The sequence below is a fragment of the Clinocottus analis genome, unplaced genomic scaffold, assembly GCF_023055335.1.
Source record: "Clinocottus analis isolate CAN_PGR_092001 unplaced genomic scaffold, fCliAna1.0.p SCAF_15, whole genome shotgun sequence".
In the NCBI taxonomy this organism is placed as follows: Eukaryota; Metazoa; Chordata; class Actinopteri; order Perciformes; family Cottidae; genus Clinocottus; species Clinocottus analis.
In genome coordinates, this window is record NW_027175876.1 from 15,813,533 (window position 1) to 15,833,361 (window position 19,829).

Genomic DNA, 19,829 nt, shown 5'->3' on the forward strand with positions numbered 1-19,829 from the left:
CGGAAAAAAAGTACAAATTATGTAAACTGGAAAGCAGCTTTGATTCTTTTGATTTTCAGTTTGTGTTAATGTAAAGTTCCACACACTTGTCATCATTTGACTGCGGGCTAATAGTCATGCTGTGGTTCCTCGTGAAAATCAAATGTCAGGTAAGTGCCTGAAGCACTCCTGAGGTTCAGAGCCTGTGCTGCAGATTCAACGCTCGCTAACATTTCCAGCACATGGAGCCCCTTCCCTATCTCTCACATACACACACAAGCACACACACGTTTTTTGTGACATACATACACAGCCTTTGCCCTCTTACCTGGAAATCCTCTCCCTGCTTCCATGCACGATCACCCGTTAAACTTTATCCTGACGCACTCTCAATCGCTCTTTCTTGTGGAATCCCAGACGCTTAATTTAAACAGTCTCTTCTGTCCACTCCCTCTCAGCAGAGGTTTACTATCTGGAGTAGGAGAGGGTGATGGGCCTTAAATTATCCCTGGCTCTGCAGCCTCTGAAGCCGTGTGGGTGGACTGATTTTATGAGTGCAATGATGGTTTGACGTGCCGTAATCCTCTTTCACTGATCTCCCCTCGCCCATCTGCTCCATCTCCATCCCTCTTTCCTCTCCTCTCTTTCGACGCTCCATCACCCCATCCAGACACACTCTCACCCGTGTAGACACACTTTACAAAAGCACAGCCGCACATGCATATGTGGATACACACATAGTGTACATATGGGTGCAGCGTTCGCCAGATTCAGTTTGTTTAGAGGTAGAAGTAGTGGCAGGTCCCTCACTCACTCCATCATGGTCCTTGTATGTTCACAAGTCTCCCCTTTATCTCTTGTTGGAGCTGGTATTTAACAAATAGACTTGACATGTCTCTACAGTGTTTTCATTGCATCTGCACATTGAGATTGTATCACTTTGTCTTTTTGGGTGATAATACTATCCACTGCTGAACCAGACTGAACAGTCTCAGAAGAAGACCAGTTCAGAGGGAACATGTAATTTGTCTGACAAGGAGAACACTTAGTTTTCTGGAAATGTTTCAGCTGGAGTGGCATGGCTGGGACTCTTTTCTTCCTAAAAGACAGCCAAGCAGATCCTCTTTCACCCGGCTTCAAACACACCCGCGCTGCCGAGTTGTAATGTGATGTGCTACATGGAAATTAATAGAAACGGAGGACCCCATTTAAAAAAAACAAAAAACGCCTTGATTATTATTTTATAGCTGAAAGTAATTTTCTTTGAAGTTTTAATTTTGCTATCACTCACAAGATTATGTTTTTTTCTGCACAGACATATGTTCATTGAAGATGATTAATATTTCATGCATCACATCTGTTTGCTCTGATTTCTTCTGACCTGGATTGCATTTGAAATGACAAAAATACATATGTGTTGGCTTTCATCCCGCCCGAGTGTGCATCCTCTCTCTCAGTTTCACACTCTATCTCCACTCGCTCACCTTTGATGGCTCCTTTGGCAATTTTCCCCCTTTGTTTCTCATCTCTTTCTGTCTCTTAATCTTTTTTCCTTTTCCCTTAGCTTTTATCTTCCCTCTGTTTCTCTTCATCTTTCTTTCTCTTAGTCTCCCATTTTCACTCTGCACCCCCCCCCCCCTCTCTCTCCTTGCCATAGCAGTGGGTGTACTAAGCAGGGATTAGGCGTGATTGAAGTGCTGACGTGAGAGTTCTTCCGCCGGGGCCTCTTATCCCCTGCAGTCCCCCAGAGAGACCTCTCATTGCTGGGCTTCACTAGCAGGTTGGGCCTGGCCTCTCCAAGGACTCCCCATGGAAATAGCCTCTCTTCACGCCTCCATGCCTTATCCCCAATAGCCTTAGTGCCTTTCTCTGATAGATGTGTGGCTTGGCCCTGATAGAGCGCTCAGCCTGCCAGACTCAGGCCTGGCTTTTCATATTTTTTAAAGAGAGAGGTCCTTCCTGTAACTGTATATCAAAGTCTGGGTGCTTTCTGAGAAGTCTTGGTCTCCTTCCCTATCCTCTTCCCCTCTCCCAGCGGACACGTTAAAGGCGGCACAAGCTGTAGTACCCACTCCCCTTAATTATTCTGATGGGAAGACAACCCAGCCCACTTAGTTATTCCTCAGAGGTTTAAAAGAATCAAGTTGAGGATTCAGCGAGGTGCCCGGTTCACTGCCATCGTCACATTTCATGATTGAGCTCGAAAGATCAGAATGTTTCCCTTTCATTTTGGCATATGCCCCCCAACACTCTGCCATAGTGGCAGAAGTGAATACAAATTATGGAGCAAAGCGGATGTCAAGCAGTCTCTGCGTTTAGAGAGGAGACGGGCATCGCCAGCCACTTCCCACGACCTAAATCTTCATTACATTCTCATTCGTCTGCCGTCCGCTGCTGCACTGGCGGTGATTAACACATAAAAGAGTGAGAGATGTGTGATATGGCATGCACTCAGCATATTGTGGGCTTTATCCCCCCCACCCTCCACCTGACTTGGATTCTTTAAGAGAGTCTTTGAAGTCAAGCCGGGGAGACGAAACGAGGGGAGCGAGAGAGAAAGACTACTCTATGCAGGATGTAGCGTTGCCCTCGGGGCTAACGGGGAATATGCATGGCACCGCTTGCTTCAAGTTTGTTGATTTAGCCAGTATTTGATTTTTCCTCTTTGCTTTTCTTTAGCTGCCAGTGTTTTTACACTGCTTGTGTTTGCTGAGGAAAATGCTGTGATTACCACTCTCGCCCCGAATGAGACCCTCATCTTCGTCGACGCGCCGTGCAAACTTTTTGGCACATTCAGCAGCAGCCATTTTACTTCTGGTCCTCTCTTGTTGCCAAGTGATGATTTTGTGAGAACAGATGTTGACACAATGTTTTTGACAATGAGAGAAAGGGCAGTAAGGCTGCAACACAGCTGACAAAATATGTTGTCAGCTGTGTTGCAGCCAGGGAGGAAAAACTTCCTTTAGATCTGAGTCACCCTGTTAATAACAAGGAAATCCATCCATCCATCCATCCATCATCCGAACCGCTTATCCTGTTTAGTCGCGGGGTGCTGGAGCCAATCCCAACTGTCAAGGGGCGAAGGCAGGGTTCACCCTGGACAAGTCGCCAGTCCATCGCAGAGCAGACATAGAGACAGACAACCATTCACACCACATTCACACCGACGGGCAATTTAGAGTCCAATTAACCTAAGCTGCATGTCTTTGGACTGTGGGAGGAAGCCGGAGAACCCGAAGAGAACCCACGCTGACACGGGGAGAACATGCAAACTCCACACAGAAGGACCTGCCAGACCAGGATCCAAACCCCAGTTCTGAGAGCCACTGAGGAGCTCCAACCTTTTTTGTAAAAAGAAGGTTTGAAACAGCTTCATTCTGACTGACTGATTGGAACCAGAAGCCACCGACGTCACGGGGCAGATGAAGGAGATGCTCGTTAAACGCAGGCAGATCACACATGAACCCAGCATGACGTGACTGCTGGATGAACCCCCTCGGCTCTATACTAATGTGGGCGTCTGTTAAATGCCACATCATAGACCGGAACCGTGCTAATCGGCACATTGTGTAGCTGTGTGGCCGACTTCTAAATGCCCTTTCCCTTCTCCTTCTCACTCCCCTCGCTGTTGATTCGCAGGGCGCGAGGGAACGTATGGCACTTATTGCAAGTTAATGGATCATAAATTGAAACTGAAAGTTCTGTGAAAGAGCTCCATTCATATGCGCAAGCGCTCGCAAACACACACACGCACTGCGATTTCCTCCAAAGCTCCCGACCTCGGTATTCCTCATTCGCCATGCCCAGCCGACGCCTGCTTTGAGGTCATCTTTTATGAATTACTGATCTAAATTTACTGCCTAATACGTTTTTTGAGCGTTTTCCGTTGGCGGCCGGGCCCCTCTTGTCCTCCACTGTGAAAGAGGAGTCAACCTCTGGAGCTTTTACTTAATGGACTACTGTTATCTACCAGTTAGCGTTTGTGCTGGGAGGTCATCCTTGGTGTGGTTTGTCAGACTGTCTGTCTGCGTTTCATCGTTTTGAATCCAGACCTTCAGAGACAGTTGAAAGTGTGGAGTCTGAACACACATTCCTTTGCTACGTCACGTCCCCATTTATTATCTCCGCCGTTGTTCTGGAACATATAAAGTATTCCATCAGTCTGCAGATGGTTTATCTCTGTGCAGTCTCAGGAGAAAAAGCTGGAGGAGAGATAGCCCGCTCGCTTGGGTAACAGTACCTCCCATTGTGGAGCCACTGCTCCTTGATTCCTCACCCACGTCAGATTAAATGTGTCACCATGAATAATTACAAGTCCACCGCGTTCGCTGTGGCACTTCAGTCATTTCCCCTCTTCTCATTAATGTTTCAGGTATAGCACATTGTGGGCAAAGTGTTCAACTAAATACCAGAGAACACACAGATACACAAATGTGCAATAAGCATGCATCACTAAGCTCAATGTTTCCTCTAATGGCCGTTTCATGAGCTGCTTGTAATACTCCTCTGTGGTTTGGCAACAGCACTTTATTGTTTTGTCTGTTTGTTTGTATTTAGTTTGTGTCCTCCTCCTTGGCCAGCATCCTCAGTGTAAATTAGCTCCTCTTCACCGGCTTCCTCGCGTAACTCCACGGAGGATAAACTGCCACAATCATCCTCACCATCATCGTCATCGCCATCGTTATCCACCCGACGAGTTCTCCCATGGCCTTTGTGCCATGGCAACCAATGAAAAGTTGGTGTAGTGGCGTGGGTGGGGGTAGGAAAGGTCATCGTGTGAAGGGTACAATAAAGTCTCTGCTTCCTGTTCAGCATCCCACCCTCAGCGCCAGCACACACTAGCCACCTCTTGTGCTGCACCCACCTGGGCTTCCGCCACCCGTCCATATGGTGTAGCGCAACAGCCGCCACTGCACCCCTCACCAGCTTGGAGTGCTCCAACACATGTGCACACACTCACACACTCGCACAAGCTCCAGAAATAGACATGTGGATAGACGGCCTGCAGGGTGGAGCTGACCACTCTACCATACAGCCAGCTGCCACACGGGAATTGACATTTACGTAGATTGGAACACACACGCGCACACACACGCACGCACACACACACACACACACACACACACACACACACACACACACACACGCACACACTAAATGAGTTCTACAATTTCATCTCACAGACGTGTGTTGCTTTCTTCTTGGTTTGAGAGCCGCGATTCAAATGTAAATGTTCTCCACTTTTTACAATGAGGAATATATATTAAAGGACTCTGTGCTTTATTTGCATATTTTTTTATATTTCTTTCAAAAAAGGATGAAACCATTTTTGGACGTATGTGTGAACGCGGCGTCTGAGCTTCAGGGCTCGAGGAGGCTGCTGTCTGGAGGGCGTCACGGCGCTAAAAAGCTGCTCTAACGTCTCGCTGGTTGAAGCTCTGATTCCCCTGACATGTTACTTTCCATTCATGTTGTTTCAAAGCGCGCCGAGCCATTGGCAGCTCCCACACACTTCGGGATGCGTTCGGCCTTCATTACAGAGAGCTGCGGATAAATGACAACTGTCAAAACTCCCTGCATCATAGTTGAGTAAACTCAGCACCGCAGAGGCCAACAGCCGGGTTAGTGCTGATCGCCTGCTGGTCCTGAGGTGATATGCTGCACTATTTTTAGCGCCCGCCCACACAGATACCGAAGTTACCAGAAAGGACATCTACTCGTGGCAACAATAAAGCATCTCTGGAGAGCACTAATGTGTCTCTAAAACCAAAGAAAAAATAACTTAAGTGTTATACTCCAGATATACTATATACTGATGTCTTTTTAAAAAAAAAATGTTGGTAGAATTTTTAGATATTCGTGTCGTGAGTCATCGGGACCCTAAAACTAATTTGATGAAGAAAATTCAAGAATCTTTAAGATCATTTATGTAAGATGATTTCAACAGTAATAGACCCGTAAATTCCAACACACAGTGAGAATGACTCACTCAGACTTCTAAAGCCTAAATTTGTTGATGTAATGTCCTCGGCACAATGGAAATAGGGCACATGAGTCCATAAGGTGTTCACTTGCCGTGTTATCCAACCAGCAGTGAGCCTTCTGGCGTTTGTTCCTCTCTTCTTGTATTCCAAGGGTCCCGGTGGAGAGAGGGAGCAGGGTGAAACCAAGAGGGGAGTGAGTGAGTAACAAAGGCGATGCTTTTACCAGGCCAAATAAAGGCACCTTTTCTCTACTTGATAAAGCAAAAGGGGAGGGAAGATGGAGACTCGAGGGAGTGTGACAGGGGGAAAGAGAAGAGATGGAGAGAGAGAGAGAGGGAGACTCAGGGGTACAGCGCTCAGAAAGAGGTAGATTTCTGAAGCTGAACATCAGTTCATGCGTTCAGAAAGACTTGTCTCCACATCATCTGCACCGTCTCTACTGAGTCCGTGCTCCCGTGTACATTTGTCTCTCCTCCTCTCTGTGATTCTTATTCTCTCACTCCTCCTCACACACTACTCCTTTCAGAATGATGATTTATCCCTTCATCTCCAGAGTGTCATTGAAGAGAGCCGTTTGGCTCTCCAGACTAATAACCGTCGCTGAGATAGAGAGGGGATAATGTTATTGACTTCCAAGCTAGACGGCAGCCTGGCAGCGAGTGTGTGTGTGTGTGTGTGTCTTATACCTGTGTAAGTTTTAGATTTTGTGCGCGCTCTTTCCACCCCAGGGATTTTCTTCTGTCAGTAAGGAACGTCAGAAATCACACTACAGCCCCCCCTTGTTGTTGTGTTCAGTCACTTAATTCATGCCGAATCCACATTTTGCGAGGTGGATGCTTGCAGTATCATGACTTTTGTCCTGGGCACCACCCTGCACGTGTATGCACGTGCGTGCACACTCCTGCTGCAGGGGAGGCCCTCGCAGTTCCATTCACCAGGCGGCCAAACAGTCTGCGACCAGCTGGGATTAACATCGTTACAGTCACCGGGGCAGATTTTGCTACGCTAAACAGTAAATACCACTTTCCTCAATGACAGGAGTTCCTCGACCTCGGCATGTCGGGATCAGATGATTTGATTGCGGCCAACAGGATTTGAAAAGCAGCTCGCAGCGTTCATAAAACACACCCGCGCACTTATGCACTTTTCTACACGACCTCGGCATGCACATGGTGGCTCAGTACGCACAGTACGCAAGCGGACACGTGAACCACAAAGACGCTATAAATGTAGGATGCTCCCGATGATTTAATGAAACCGCACACATGTCAGTTGGTCCCTGCTTCTCCCCGGAGGGGCTATGGTGGATCCTCTCTGCTAATTTTAGAAAGCTCCGAGGAGGCGAGGGGATCGCTGGAGCCGCTGAGTTCGGTTCATCCGCGCCGAGCTCGGGAAGCGAAGCTGAAGGTTTAAACCCTCCCTCTCCGTCCCCCGGAGAGGCACACACACTTTTCAAGAACACATATGTGGCGTAGGAGTGAAAGGAAAGGGACAGGATGAAGAAGAGAGGTGGAAAGTGCAGGATGCAGAGTGACAATGTAGTGGGGGGGGGAGGGGCATGCAGGCGCACGGTGGCCCGGCCTCGAGCATCAGTGGTACCGCCACGTGATGGAGTGCATGTGAGTGTCTATATACACTGAGACGAATCCTGTATAGCCTTTACAATCACAGTATCGTGTAAAATGTGCAATCAGCCCCACAGTTAAAGGTTAAAAGGAGAAAGATAGAGAAAGGTGAGCGCAATCCATCGTTACCCTTATCTCTTGAAGGAGAACATGGCTGCAAATGCCGGCACACACACACACACACACACACACGCGCATACTCTTGCGCGCACAGAGCGAGAGTCACATATTGTTTTGGCTACAGGCTACAACTGGTTCCAGCTGGATTTAAAGCTACAGCAGTGAGTTTTCTCCTTCATTTCGCTGAGCTCAGTGTGGAATTTGTCCGCAGCTTAATCCCAAATTCTCGTCCCCTATCCAAGATGTAATTATTGTCCTCAGTTCCTACATGTTATCAGGATATATTGTCTTATAAAAGATCGTCATCCGTCATCCCGTGTATTTCAGTGCACCGTAAACAGATTTTCTAAGTGGAAGATAATGTAACCAAACTGCCGTCCTCCTCACCTTAAAAACTCACTGGATGTGACTGGCTGATGAGAGGAGGTCTCAGGTGAAGCCTGATGGGGGTGCTTGTCGTTAACCGCCTTTGGCACCCCGCTCTTCCCCGCGATCCAGATTATATTGGTTTTAAGGGCTCTTTCACGGTGAGTCATGTTTATTTCATTGTCCCTTTTATGGCACTGCCGTTCCCTTTTAACCCCTTCGCTTTCCTGCACGCAGCTAAATGTTCTGGCAGGACACGAGGGAGTAAGTTATAGAGGTCATAAATATTGGATGGCTTCAGCTTCGACTAGGAATGTGTGCTGATCTGTTTCAAGTGCAGGAGTGGGACTTTGCTTCTCTCTCACTCTCATTAGTTTCGAGTTTCTGCTGCAAGATGCGTTGCATCATTTCAAACAAAGTCAGAAATCATATTTGTAATGATAACTTTAAAAAAGGTACAAACATGTGTCCACTGGTTAGCAAAAGTGCACATCGTTTAATTGCTTTATTCTTGTTCAAATTTCAAAATGAAGTGACATGTTTATAGTAAAAAATAAATAATTAAATCACAATTGTGGCCTAACATCATACATTGAGCACTTTTTTTATCGTTTCAGAGCCTTAGAAATAAACATCCACAACACTTTTTTAAATGAATTAAACCACAAAACAATTGTAGCCATAGTGCCTTTTCTTACTGCCATCATAATTGATTCTGTTGATCATTTCACTGGAGCGCTCCGTGTAGCAGTTTGTTAGTTTAAATAGCATTTATTATGTGTTATAGTCATTTGTAGACTTCAGTACATATTGGATGTGATGTAAGTAAGAACCTTCCCATCAACCTCACAGTGGTAATTGCAAATGCTTTTTATGTTGCCTCTCATATCTCCCATGTGGCATTACAACTTTAGAAACTGTGTCAATGTAAGCAATAAACATACCAGAGAATTAAACAACAAAGATGTGGAGGAAGACTATTCGCTTCAAATACAAATGAATCTATTCAAATGATAAGCGTTAAGTACATAATGGAAAAGTGAGAATTATTGATTTGCAACCATTTGAAGATAAGTAGATGCAGTGTGATCTAACTGCTGCTGCTCTCGCTTGTGGGGGTTGAGAGCAGCTCACTGACATTATGTCAAGCTAAGTGAGGTACGTGGGAAAGTATTACTCATCAGTTTTAGAAAATGAGGCAGAATTATACATTTAATTGGCCCTCCTATTCTTCAAAATATCTTTTTTTTTTTTACTGGTCGTAGTCCCAGAGGGGACGTCTGTTGATGCAGTCTTGGGCCGAAGCGGCATATGCCACCAGAAGTAATGATAAGAGTAGCATGCAGCTTCATGCTCCACGGCGCTCTCCACAGGCAGCGTGTGAACTGACAGAGACGGATGTGGGGAGTTGGAGGCACGGCCGCGCTTCTGACAGGAGAGATAATAGCCAATAAGGCAACGCCACTCTGGGTGATTGACAGGCTCCAGGGAAGCCCCGCCTGCTGGCGACCCCGGAGCCAGCCTCCACCCACATACAAACCTGATACAAACATGTGTACACACATGCACATGTATACAAGACATTCACCTTATTGACAGCTGGCTGACTATTCAGAGAATGCTCACGCCAAATTGCTTAAAGTAATTAAATGATTTGGATCACAGACAGAAAAACACATTTTACGGTAAAACATATAATGTGTCAGGCAGATAGAAGAAAACAAATAACCCACAATCCCATGCAGATGCAGAGTGATGCAAGTCTACCACGGCACCGCTCTGCAGAATGGTGGAGAGTATGAAACCGATACAATGCTCGCTGCCGTCACTTCCCATTCAGGCTCAGGATGGCAGCTGTCAGGCTGATGCAATAGTCGGCATTCAGGAGACACACTGTCAAAGATGGTTTGATTGTTGACGGAAATAATGCAGACCGCGGATGACTCCATAATATTCTAATCCACAGTTACTGCCATTTTAAAAAAGGATTCGTCCACACTCTGTCTACAGTCATTCAGTCAATACGTGACAGCATGAAAGCAGAACCATACTCTGAAGATGCAGTGATGTCATCAGTACTGTGTCAGGATGTTTCCTCCAGTGGAACAACGTGGGAAAATACCTCCTTTAAACAATAAGGAGGTATTTTCCCACGGACCTGCCTCGGATCGCTTGTTCCTGACCTTCTGACTGAAGTACTGACCTTCCCATTTTAAATTCTAATCCTGATGCTTGACCTTCTTGCTCCCGCAACTGAGCAACCTCAGTGATTTGAATGAATGAATAAAATGAACCCAATCATTTCAATAAGAAGACTTGTTTAAAGTTTCACAATAATTTATCACAGTTGCATATATTTGAACAGTGCAAAGTCTTTGGCGATTGGACCCCTGGCTTAGGATAAGCACGGGGTAGTGATGCTGATAACCGGAGTCCAGCCACTGGTGTGGGTGATGAAGAAGAAGAGAGTTGCTGTAACCGATGCTGATGCTGATTGGAGGAGCCTGCGGTGGAGGAGGGTCGCACCGGTTTAAGCTGAAATGACAATTGACAGCAGCAGAGAGGAGAAAGTATTTCAAAGTTTGACAACCATGATTGTGATTGGCTTACAGAAACGGCGCATAATCTTATTGGTTCATTCAACGTATGCGCCCCCAACCAGCTGATGGAGTCATCACTGGAAGAATTAGAGACTGAGATTATGAATGAAGCGGAGTGTAAAGAGTGTCTTCCTCACTGAACTTCATTTCTTGACTCTCGGAATCTCGGATATGACTAAAGCAGACTAAAGCCGGCCAAAGTCATTTGAGCAGATATAATATATGTGGTTGAATCTCACGCTCCAGCCTTTTCCAAGAGCAGCCGTGGCTCAGGATATTCAGGAGATAGAGCGACCTGTTCACTATCACAGGGTTTAGTGGTTTGATCCCCAGCTTCTCCTTCCAGATGTAGAAGGAAGGCACCCCAAATAACCTCGTACTGTAGATTCACACATTAAAGCAGTTGTTCTCTAACTGTGGGGTGTGCCCCTCTCGTGGGTTGTTGAGGTATTACACGTGGGGCGAGTGGGGAAAATGCAGAATTTCTATATTTTAAAACCTTTATTGAGAGGTTCACATATTACAAAAGTACACAGACATAAAACGTCATTAATAAATACATGGCGAAATGCCTGTACTTCTGTGGAAATGTTTATGTTACGCCGTTAACAGGTTACGCTTGTGCATCTCTGTAAGATCTCCATGAGTTTGGCTTTTCTGCTGTTGCGTCTCACAATAGAATACAGATTTAAGCTCAACATTGAGCATGAATTGAGCCTGAACCCTGTGTTCAAAAGATTTGTAGAGGAAAAGCAGGCACTAATACTGATATATATTGATGGCTCAAATTTCTGCACTATTTCAGTTACGTTTTGCACAGGTTGCACATTGTTATTGTTTTTATCTTAAAAACATATTCAGTGCAAAACAGGTTAATTGCAGTCACATTTTTTTTATATGGAAAAATCAAGGTTGGAAGAGTCACAAAAAGTTATTTGAATACAAATTCAGCATTGGACCATTTTGTGGGAGCATGAAACAGTTTTTACCTCCAAAGTGGGGCGTGACAAAAAAAGTTTGTCACGCATAACCACTGCATTAAAGACAATATTCAAATAGTGGCCAAGTACATACATATACTGTCCATTCAATAAAAGATAGTGTAAAGAAACTAAACAATAAGCTCTGTGAAGTCAATTCTCTTCAGTGAAATCGTTAAGATTACATGTAGACGGCAGTCCTGATTGCTAAAGCCTTTCTCCATCACATCTACAGACTGCAAGAGCCAATGAAAAGCTTGTGTCATTGTTATCCTCCCTGTCGCTGCTCTGCAGTAACACAACAGACTAACTCTCCTCAGTAAATTCAGCTGGAAGAGATTTTGAAAGGTTTCAGGTCTCTGTATTTAGTTTACACACTGAAATACATGTGGCCGCCTCCACTGGTAGGACATCTCTCCAATATAGGGTGTGAATATAAAGAGAAGCATTTTCATAAATGAGTTTTGTTTACATTGAGAGGATGAGTACAAGACGACTCTGAGATGTGCTCCTTCTGTCTCTGTGATTCCAAACATCCCTCCTGCTCTTAATGGTCCACTACCAGTAATAGGAGTGCAGTCACCACTCCCCTTCTCTGTTTTCCAAACTCATCCCCGACCCCCACCTCCTCTCTCCAGTGTTCGCTCCGCACAATTGCCCCAGTTGATGGGATTGGACCTCAGGCGCCTGCCCCCATTTCTTTAGACACCCTCCGTTTCGCCCTCGTTCACCACCGCCATTCACACCCCCAACCCCCTCCACGCCCCACCCCCACCCCTCCTGTTGACACTCCAAACCTCATCACTCACTCCATGGAGGCTCCACCATAGGCAGCCAATAAGGAGATTCAGTCACTCTCTCTCACACACACACACACACACACACACACACACACACACACACACACACACACACACACACACACACACACACACACACATGCTGAAAACACACCGTAGGTGACAGGGTCTTGTCTCAGCCAGTAGCCAGGAGAGAGCCCAGGGCCCGTCTGCACTGAATGACAATTTACCTGTCTGAAGTTCTTAGATCACTCTCACATGCTCCAATAACATTTAGACATTTGATCCACATTGTATATAAAAGAATATATACACACATAATATGTGTGTATATTGGTACATGTGTGTGTGAATCTCTCTCTCTCTCTCTCTCTCTCTCTATCTCTCTCTCTCTCTCTCTCTCTCTCTCTCTCTCTCTCTCTCTCTCTCTCTCTCTCTCTCTCTCTCTATATATATATATATATATATATATATATATATATATATATATATATATATATATATATTAAAAAATTAAATATTGCTATCTAAAGAGTTTTGCCATTACACAAGGGAAAAGTCAGGAATAATCCCAATTATTGGAACTCATCTTCTTGAACAAGTTTCTCAGGAGTCGCCCGTACACAGGAGTTGTCTGAAGTTTCTAACGTAGTCCAAAGTGCTGTCCCCTCCCTCCTCAGAGCTACAAAGTGAGAGGCTACAACCACAGACGTCACCCTATCCTCCCCTGAGTCTCTCAGACAAGTTCACTGGGTTTTGCCTGCGCGCATCAGCCGATCAGCCGCCTGAACCACAGTGAACTCGTGGAGCTGCTCCGTGCAGATCTGGTGATAGAAGCACTAGTTCACTGAAGCCAATCACAGGGTCTCACATAATGTAGACGCTGACCACCCGACACGTGCCTGGAGTGGACCGTGATGAGTCATCTCCGTCACCGATGCAGCATTCTTCTAAGTCTGCCTCATCTCTTCCTGCAACACTTTCCATTGCCTGCACATTTTTGAAGTTGGGAAGGGTTTACTTTATGTATATGCTTTGTAAACGTTGCAAAACCATGAGCATGTACGATCAGTATTGATGCCTCTGAACTGTAAACGTCATGTTTTTTATTGAGCGGGAGGTTTCAAGAATCTTTGGAAATGATGATTCTTTGGGGAATGCTGCAGGAATCCTCTGATTGTAGAACTGAGAGAGTGTCGGCTTAGTGGTGGTCTTCTTCTGCTCGGAGGGGTAAAGGGGTGCAGAGCGAGTGGAATCTGGTGGGTGTGCTGTGTTATCAGGTGCAGTAATAAGGTTTATCAGTGTGGAATCACAAGCCACAGGGACAGCTCTTCACCGGCAGTCTTAACACACACTGTCACATCGTTCCTCTGGAGAGCCATTGGAGGTACCGCTGTCTCTCTCTCCCTCCATCTGCCACTCTCCTGCCGTCACTCTGTCTCCCAAACTCTCTCTGCTTTTATTACCCCGTCTCTTTCTCTGTTTCCCTCGCGGTCTCTGCTTCCATGTCTCGCTTCCTTTTGTCCTAGACTCTTGCTTCCTCCGTGTCACTTGTGTTTATGTTTATCTCTCTCTTTTGTCTCTCTCTTTGTCACTTTTCCCTCCTCCGTCTGTGCTCGCAGACCTAGAAGACAGTCTGAGACAGGTTGTCCGCCATGGCTCTGCAAGGTTACGGCAAACCCCAGATGAGAAGAGAAGTGTCGGGGGGACAATGCACTTCAACTTCTTGAATATGTCATGTGACATCACATTCATACGTACATACATACATACAAACATACATACATCAATATGTATAGACATAATATATATAATTTCTACCAAATTTCCCTCCACCATAAGCCGGTCTGACAGTGCTGCCTGCCTTTAATGAGACACATCAGCCGTGGTGCTCTACATTTTCTCGACATGTGATGCTCACCATTGAGCTTTAAGCTGAAGATTTGCCCAGTTAGTCTTTCCTCGCGTCGGGAAGCAGTGGAGCACATTGTTCTCGCTGGGCTGCGTCAGGCTAACCGCGCTGCTGCAACTGTTATTAGCAAATGATGCTAATTTCTCACTTAGGGGCTGGAGGAAAAAAGAAAAACTCTGACACAGGAGCAGGAGAGAGAGAGGGAGAGAGAGAGATAGAGAGAGAGACAGGGCGGGAGGAGACACGGCTTTTCAGATTCGGTTAAATGCATCGTGTGGGATGACACCGCAACCTTGAACGACTTTGGTTCCCGAGGGTGTCACGCAGACAACAACAGCTAAAAGCAGAAGTTAGCTTTCTATGTTTAGGTCTGGAACTTCAGGCTTGTTTGTCTGCAGATGTAGTGCAAGCACGCAGTTGATGCGTTGGATGTCAGCACGGATTGAGTTCACTTCACCAGAGAACAAAAGTCTCCTTGGGACCAGTGTGAGCTGCCCAGCTAGCGTCTGTGTGCAGTGAGCTTATGGGCTTGGCCGCCGTACGGCTGTAGCATCTCCAGCTGAAGTTAGGGTTCTGCCTCAATACTCACAATACATCCTGTCTCTGAGTCATTAACCCCCCCCCCCCCCCCTCCCCAAAGAGACGAGGGACAGTGGCATCCTGAGCTGATCTTAAAGAGGTTGGAGGTTGAGAAGCGGTGCAGTGAGGCGACAGCGTTCGCCTCTCCAAGGCCCTGGAGGTCAGCCTGAGGAGCTCGGGCAGCATGGGTGTGTACGGCGAGCGGGGAGCGGAAGAGGATGGGAGATGATAATGAAGGAGATAATTGCTTCCAGTGGATTTTGAAATCGAAACCCCGGCCCCCAGTGCATGAGCGAGGCAGCACACAAATGGAATATTGATGACTACGGAGAAAATAAGGGAAAATGACCCCGCTTTGTGATCGATCTGAAAGCCACAGATCTGCACAGAACATGTCTCAACAGGCAATACACTTCCCCTGCTTTTATGGATTCGTATGCACTTACCTCGGGTTTAATATTGCTGAGGTTCACAAATATTACATTATATCAATTTGCTCTTTCTATTATTCATAGTAACAATGTTTTATTGATGGTCTTCCTCAGCTCCACAACAACTTTGTGTTTGCATGATTTTAATTAATACACATACGGAGAGTCAAACACACCATGTGATACAGCCTTTTGTTCCAGTGTTAGTGGGATAGAACAATATATGGCAAATGATTAAAGATAGATAGGAAACAGGGAAGCATAATTTTGGAAAATGCAGTATAAGAAATATTTATATGTACAGGATCAAATCTTTTTTTATCTACTCAAAGGAAAAATATTTGTGGGGCCCTTTTAGTAAAATAAGCACCAACTCTGAGACGATGTGGGCACATTGGTCTCTGATCTCCCGTGGCGGGGGCCAGCTTGAGGCCTTTCTCATCCGGTCCACTTTCCTGCCACCAGACCGGAGCAGGCCGGGTCGTGGAACAGCCTCAGGTCCAGAGCTGAGCCAGCCTCGCTCTTATTCTGGCCTCCTCCCTCTCTTCCTGACGCGGTCACACTGCCCTTCGGTGGTACTTTGTCTGGCAGGGTGAATGTAGGATGAAGTTGCCAGTGATCGTGTCAAAGTCTGCTGCACTAAAACCAATCCCTGTGCTCCATTCTCCATGTCGAGTCTATCACAATCAGAATCAGCTTTAATGGCCATGTACGTTTTCACTTACATGGAATTTAACGCCGGATTCTTCGCTTCGTACTTCTTTTCAATGAAAGAGCTAGATATAAAAAAGATATATGTAAAAGAAGGACCAAAAAAAATAAGACATTAAGGAAACAGAAAAACAGTAAACAGTAAACAGTGGTCCAGAAAGTGCAGGTGGAGGTGGTGTCCAGTTGTTCGTCAGGCTGACAGCCAGTAGGAAGAAGCTGTTCCTGTGTGGTTTTGGCGTACCGTGCTCTGTAGCGCCTGCCGGAGGGGAGGAGGTGGAACAGCTTGTGTCCAGGGTGTGAGGGGTCTGCAGTGATCTTTCCAGTCCGCTTCCTGACTCTGGAGGAGTACAAGTCCAGGATGGAGGGCAGGCTGGAACCAATAGTTCTCTCTGCAGACCTGACAATTCGTTGCAGTCATGAGCCGTGAAGGAAGGCTAACATCCACATGCTAACATGCTCCAAATGGCAACGCAATCTACTAAAGCTGAGCAGATGATTTAGTTTGTTTTCTTCATCATCTCATAATTAGCAAAGTGTTTGCCAGTTAGCACTAATATAAAGTAGGGATGAGGCTGATGGGAATATTATTAGTTTAGCAGATATTTAGTCACACATTCCATGTGGCTGCTGGCACTATTCATTCTTAGGGAATATATACAATAAAAGTCACAGTGGACAGATTGATTGATTACCATGCCACTTGTGTTTTCCTCATTTTTTCACCAAAGTGGGATTTTGACAATTATTCAAGGTCAATATTACATAGAGGAAGAATCTATAGGATCCTCATGCTGTGAATATGCTGGTGCAATTCCTTAGATTAGATGCATGAAATCAGTGGAGACGGAGTGTTTGTTGTATTCTCCTACGTACATTCTGTTGCCTCTCTCTGTCCCAGTGGTAATAATGGGTTTCTATTTATTCCCTTGGCACATGGATGAGGGCTTTCACGGCCCTTTGTTGCCTCCATACTGTTTCCTCTTGTCTCTGGGTTGCGCAGAGACATGAGTTTGACGCCGAGGGGAGAATTTGTCCGTGCCCGGAATCGGCAGCCCGTCATCCCACAGCCCCACTCCACTTGCCTTTTGTTTCTCTCTCAATGTTCTCCTTCTCGTTTTTTCCCCCCTCTGCTTCTGTATCTCTCTTCCAGCCGCACAACACTGCTCCCTCATGTTTACATATAGCCTGATCCAGAACAACAAAACCGGAGCTGTACAGCCCGCAGCCCGTACGCCGCCTCTCTTCTTGCGTTCTCATCTCTCTTCTGCTTTTCCTCCTTCAACTCGCGGCCCCCGTGACATCTCAGTACACAAAAGGAAATTCAGGAAGCAGAGGAAATGAAATGTCATGCTGAAAATTGTATTGTTGGCAGGTAATGACATAGTTACTGTTACTAAGTGCCGTGGCGGTTAGTTTTTTGGTATGTTGACAGGGCTTTTTCTGAAGGTTGCAATTTGTGGAAGTTGCTGTCTTGAACACTGTGTTCTTGGAGGAGGAATTTTTCCAGCCCTGCCCTTGAGTCAGTGGCGCTACATCCACCTTAACACACGCTCTAATACAATCGACAGTGAGTATACCCTTGTCTCTAATGGCTTCACCCTGACCCATGCTGACCGGAGTTTGTCATGGCGCCTTAAGAGGCAGCGGGAGAAGTGTCAATTACTTCATCTCGCGTCGTAAAGAAACACCCATCCCAGCGTTCTCTCTTGTAGAGTCTTCACTTCCCTTCAGCCCAGCAATTTTATTGTTGTCGTTGTCTTCCTCCCCTTCTGTCTGCAGCTGTCTCACCTTACTCTCGATGTAAAAAATGGGCTCAGGAAGTCACTTTGCAGCAGTGGAGTGATATAAAACTGTACAAATCAGGCTAAGTTTGATTTATGCGCACCATTAGCCGGGAATAGTGTTCCATCATAAGTAGTCAGTCTGTCTGGAGGCCGTACGCGAAACCCAAACCCACGGTCGCAGAGATGGAATTTTATGATGTGTATTGTACTGAATGATGGGATTATCATAGCTGTAATTACGCTGCACAGTGCATCGTGTGTGTGCTTGTTGGTACCTTCTACGCAGCATCCAGAGGGTTTCATGCTCACTGAGGCTTCTTCATGACTGATGCTGGGCTGGTTTCATGTTTTCAATAATGACTGTCGGTCTGTAGTCATCATGGGCGCACATAACTCAACACAAAATACATATTTGAATGGTGAATCCCCGACGTGGTTAATGCCAGTGCTGAAACTGTAACGCTTCTCTCGACCCTTACCGTTTCTTCCCATGTCGTTTCAGCGAGGGAGGAGAACGTGGCCACCTTCCGGGGCTCGGAGTACTTCTGCTACGACCTGTCGCAGAACCCCATTCAGAGCAGCAGTGACGAGATCACGCTGTCCTTCAAGACCTGGCAGCGTAACGGCCTCCTCCTCCACACGGGGAAATCCGCCGACTATGTCAACCTGGCGCTCAAAGACGGGGCCGTCTCCCTCGTCATCAATCTGGGCTCCGGGGCCTTCGAGGCCATCGTGGAGCCGGTCAATGGAAAGTTCAACGACAACTCCTGGCACGACATCAAAGTGACACGCAACCTGAGACAGGTAACGGGGGTAGCAGTGACGGACGGTGGATACAGGTGGACTTTTTCTCTTTAGATTACCTCCTTCCAGGAGCTTTTGAGAGAGAGAGCCGGCGTTAAGATTGTCACCGTGTTCTGATTGGTTACCATTCCATCGCCACAGTTCAGATACATTGTTGAGATAGATCTCATTATTTTTTTGCTTGTCTTTACTATTACATGAATTATATTTAATTTTTATATCATTGTTCAACTTCTTTCAGCTTAATGAACAGGAAAACAATACAGGGCAAGGCAGTTTAGTCTCACGTGATTGAGAGAAGTCGAGGGACCGTTATTCCAGGTGTTTTCCTCTGTCCTGTTTATCGGCTTATTGAACCTGAGTTCCTTGTGTCCTCATTAAAGTGATGTGATAATTCTATTTTGCTTCACTCTCCCCTAAGCTGACACTTCCATCAGGCTCTATCGCTATCTCCTGCTTTCAGAAACACTTTCTATGCTTGTGCAGAACATAGACTTTCACTTTAAAGCCAGGCAGAGTGTTTGCTTTTGAGCCGTCCATTAATGCAGTATTTATAGCTCAGATGATCAGGGCGCTTTTTATAGATACAGATACATTCCCATCAAAGATGTGCATCTGTTGTACATAAGCAGAATGTATGACTTGACAGCTATTGTTTACCATTTTCTTAATGTGATTTAAAATTAGCTTGTGTTGCAGTCGGATGGAGCTAGTGTGAATGTGTGCTGTCTGCAGGCGGCTGTAGGAAGAGAGTACAGAGTAATGAGAGCAGTGCTGTGCGGAGCTGGGCTGGCTGCACGAGCACGGACTTGTTCATTGTCTTGGTTCGACCTTTTAGTTTGTCTGCAAGGTGAGACAGCACTTTGTGTTGCTCTCAGAGCAGCACAACAAGTAAGTGCCGATCTCCTCACCCCCTCGCTGACAGAAAGCTTTTGCCCCACAGGTTAGTAAATAAGTGTAGGGGAAAATCCCAACAGGATAACACAGTTTAGTGGGTTAGAAGCTAAAAGCCAAGCGCTGCTTGCCTACTTTCCTTCTCTCTTTTAACAGAGCTGTCTTTCTTTCTACCACTATCATTTCCTTTCCTCTTTGAAAGAAAGTCTTTGCTAGACTACGGGTGAAAAACGCACTACAAGTTGTGTTGAGGTTGAAGC

At 46.0% G+C, this 19,829-nt stretch overlaps 1 protein-coding gene across 9 annotated transcripts in view; it reads left to right on the top strand.

Annotated features, from left to right (window-relative positions):
- Positions 1-19,829, top strand: part of LOC137785609 (neurexin-3b) — a 259,714-nt gene that overhangs the window by 41,677 nt on the left and 198,208 nt on the right. For all 9 annotated transcript variants that reach the window (XR_011077523.1, XR_011077524.1, XM_068576990.1 and 6 more), the window contains exon 5: positions 18,374-18,675. Coding sequence is in view for 7 of the 9 variants with exons in the window: in XM_068576990.1 (XP_068433091.1) it covers positions 18,374-18,675 (302 nt within the window). In the remaining 2 variants the exon portion in view is untranslated. The remainder of the gene's footprint in view (positions 1-18,373; positions 18,676-19,829) is intronic.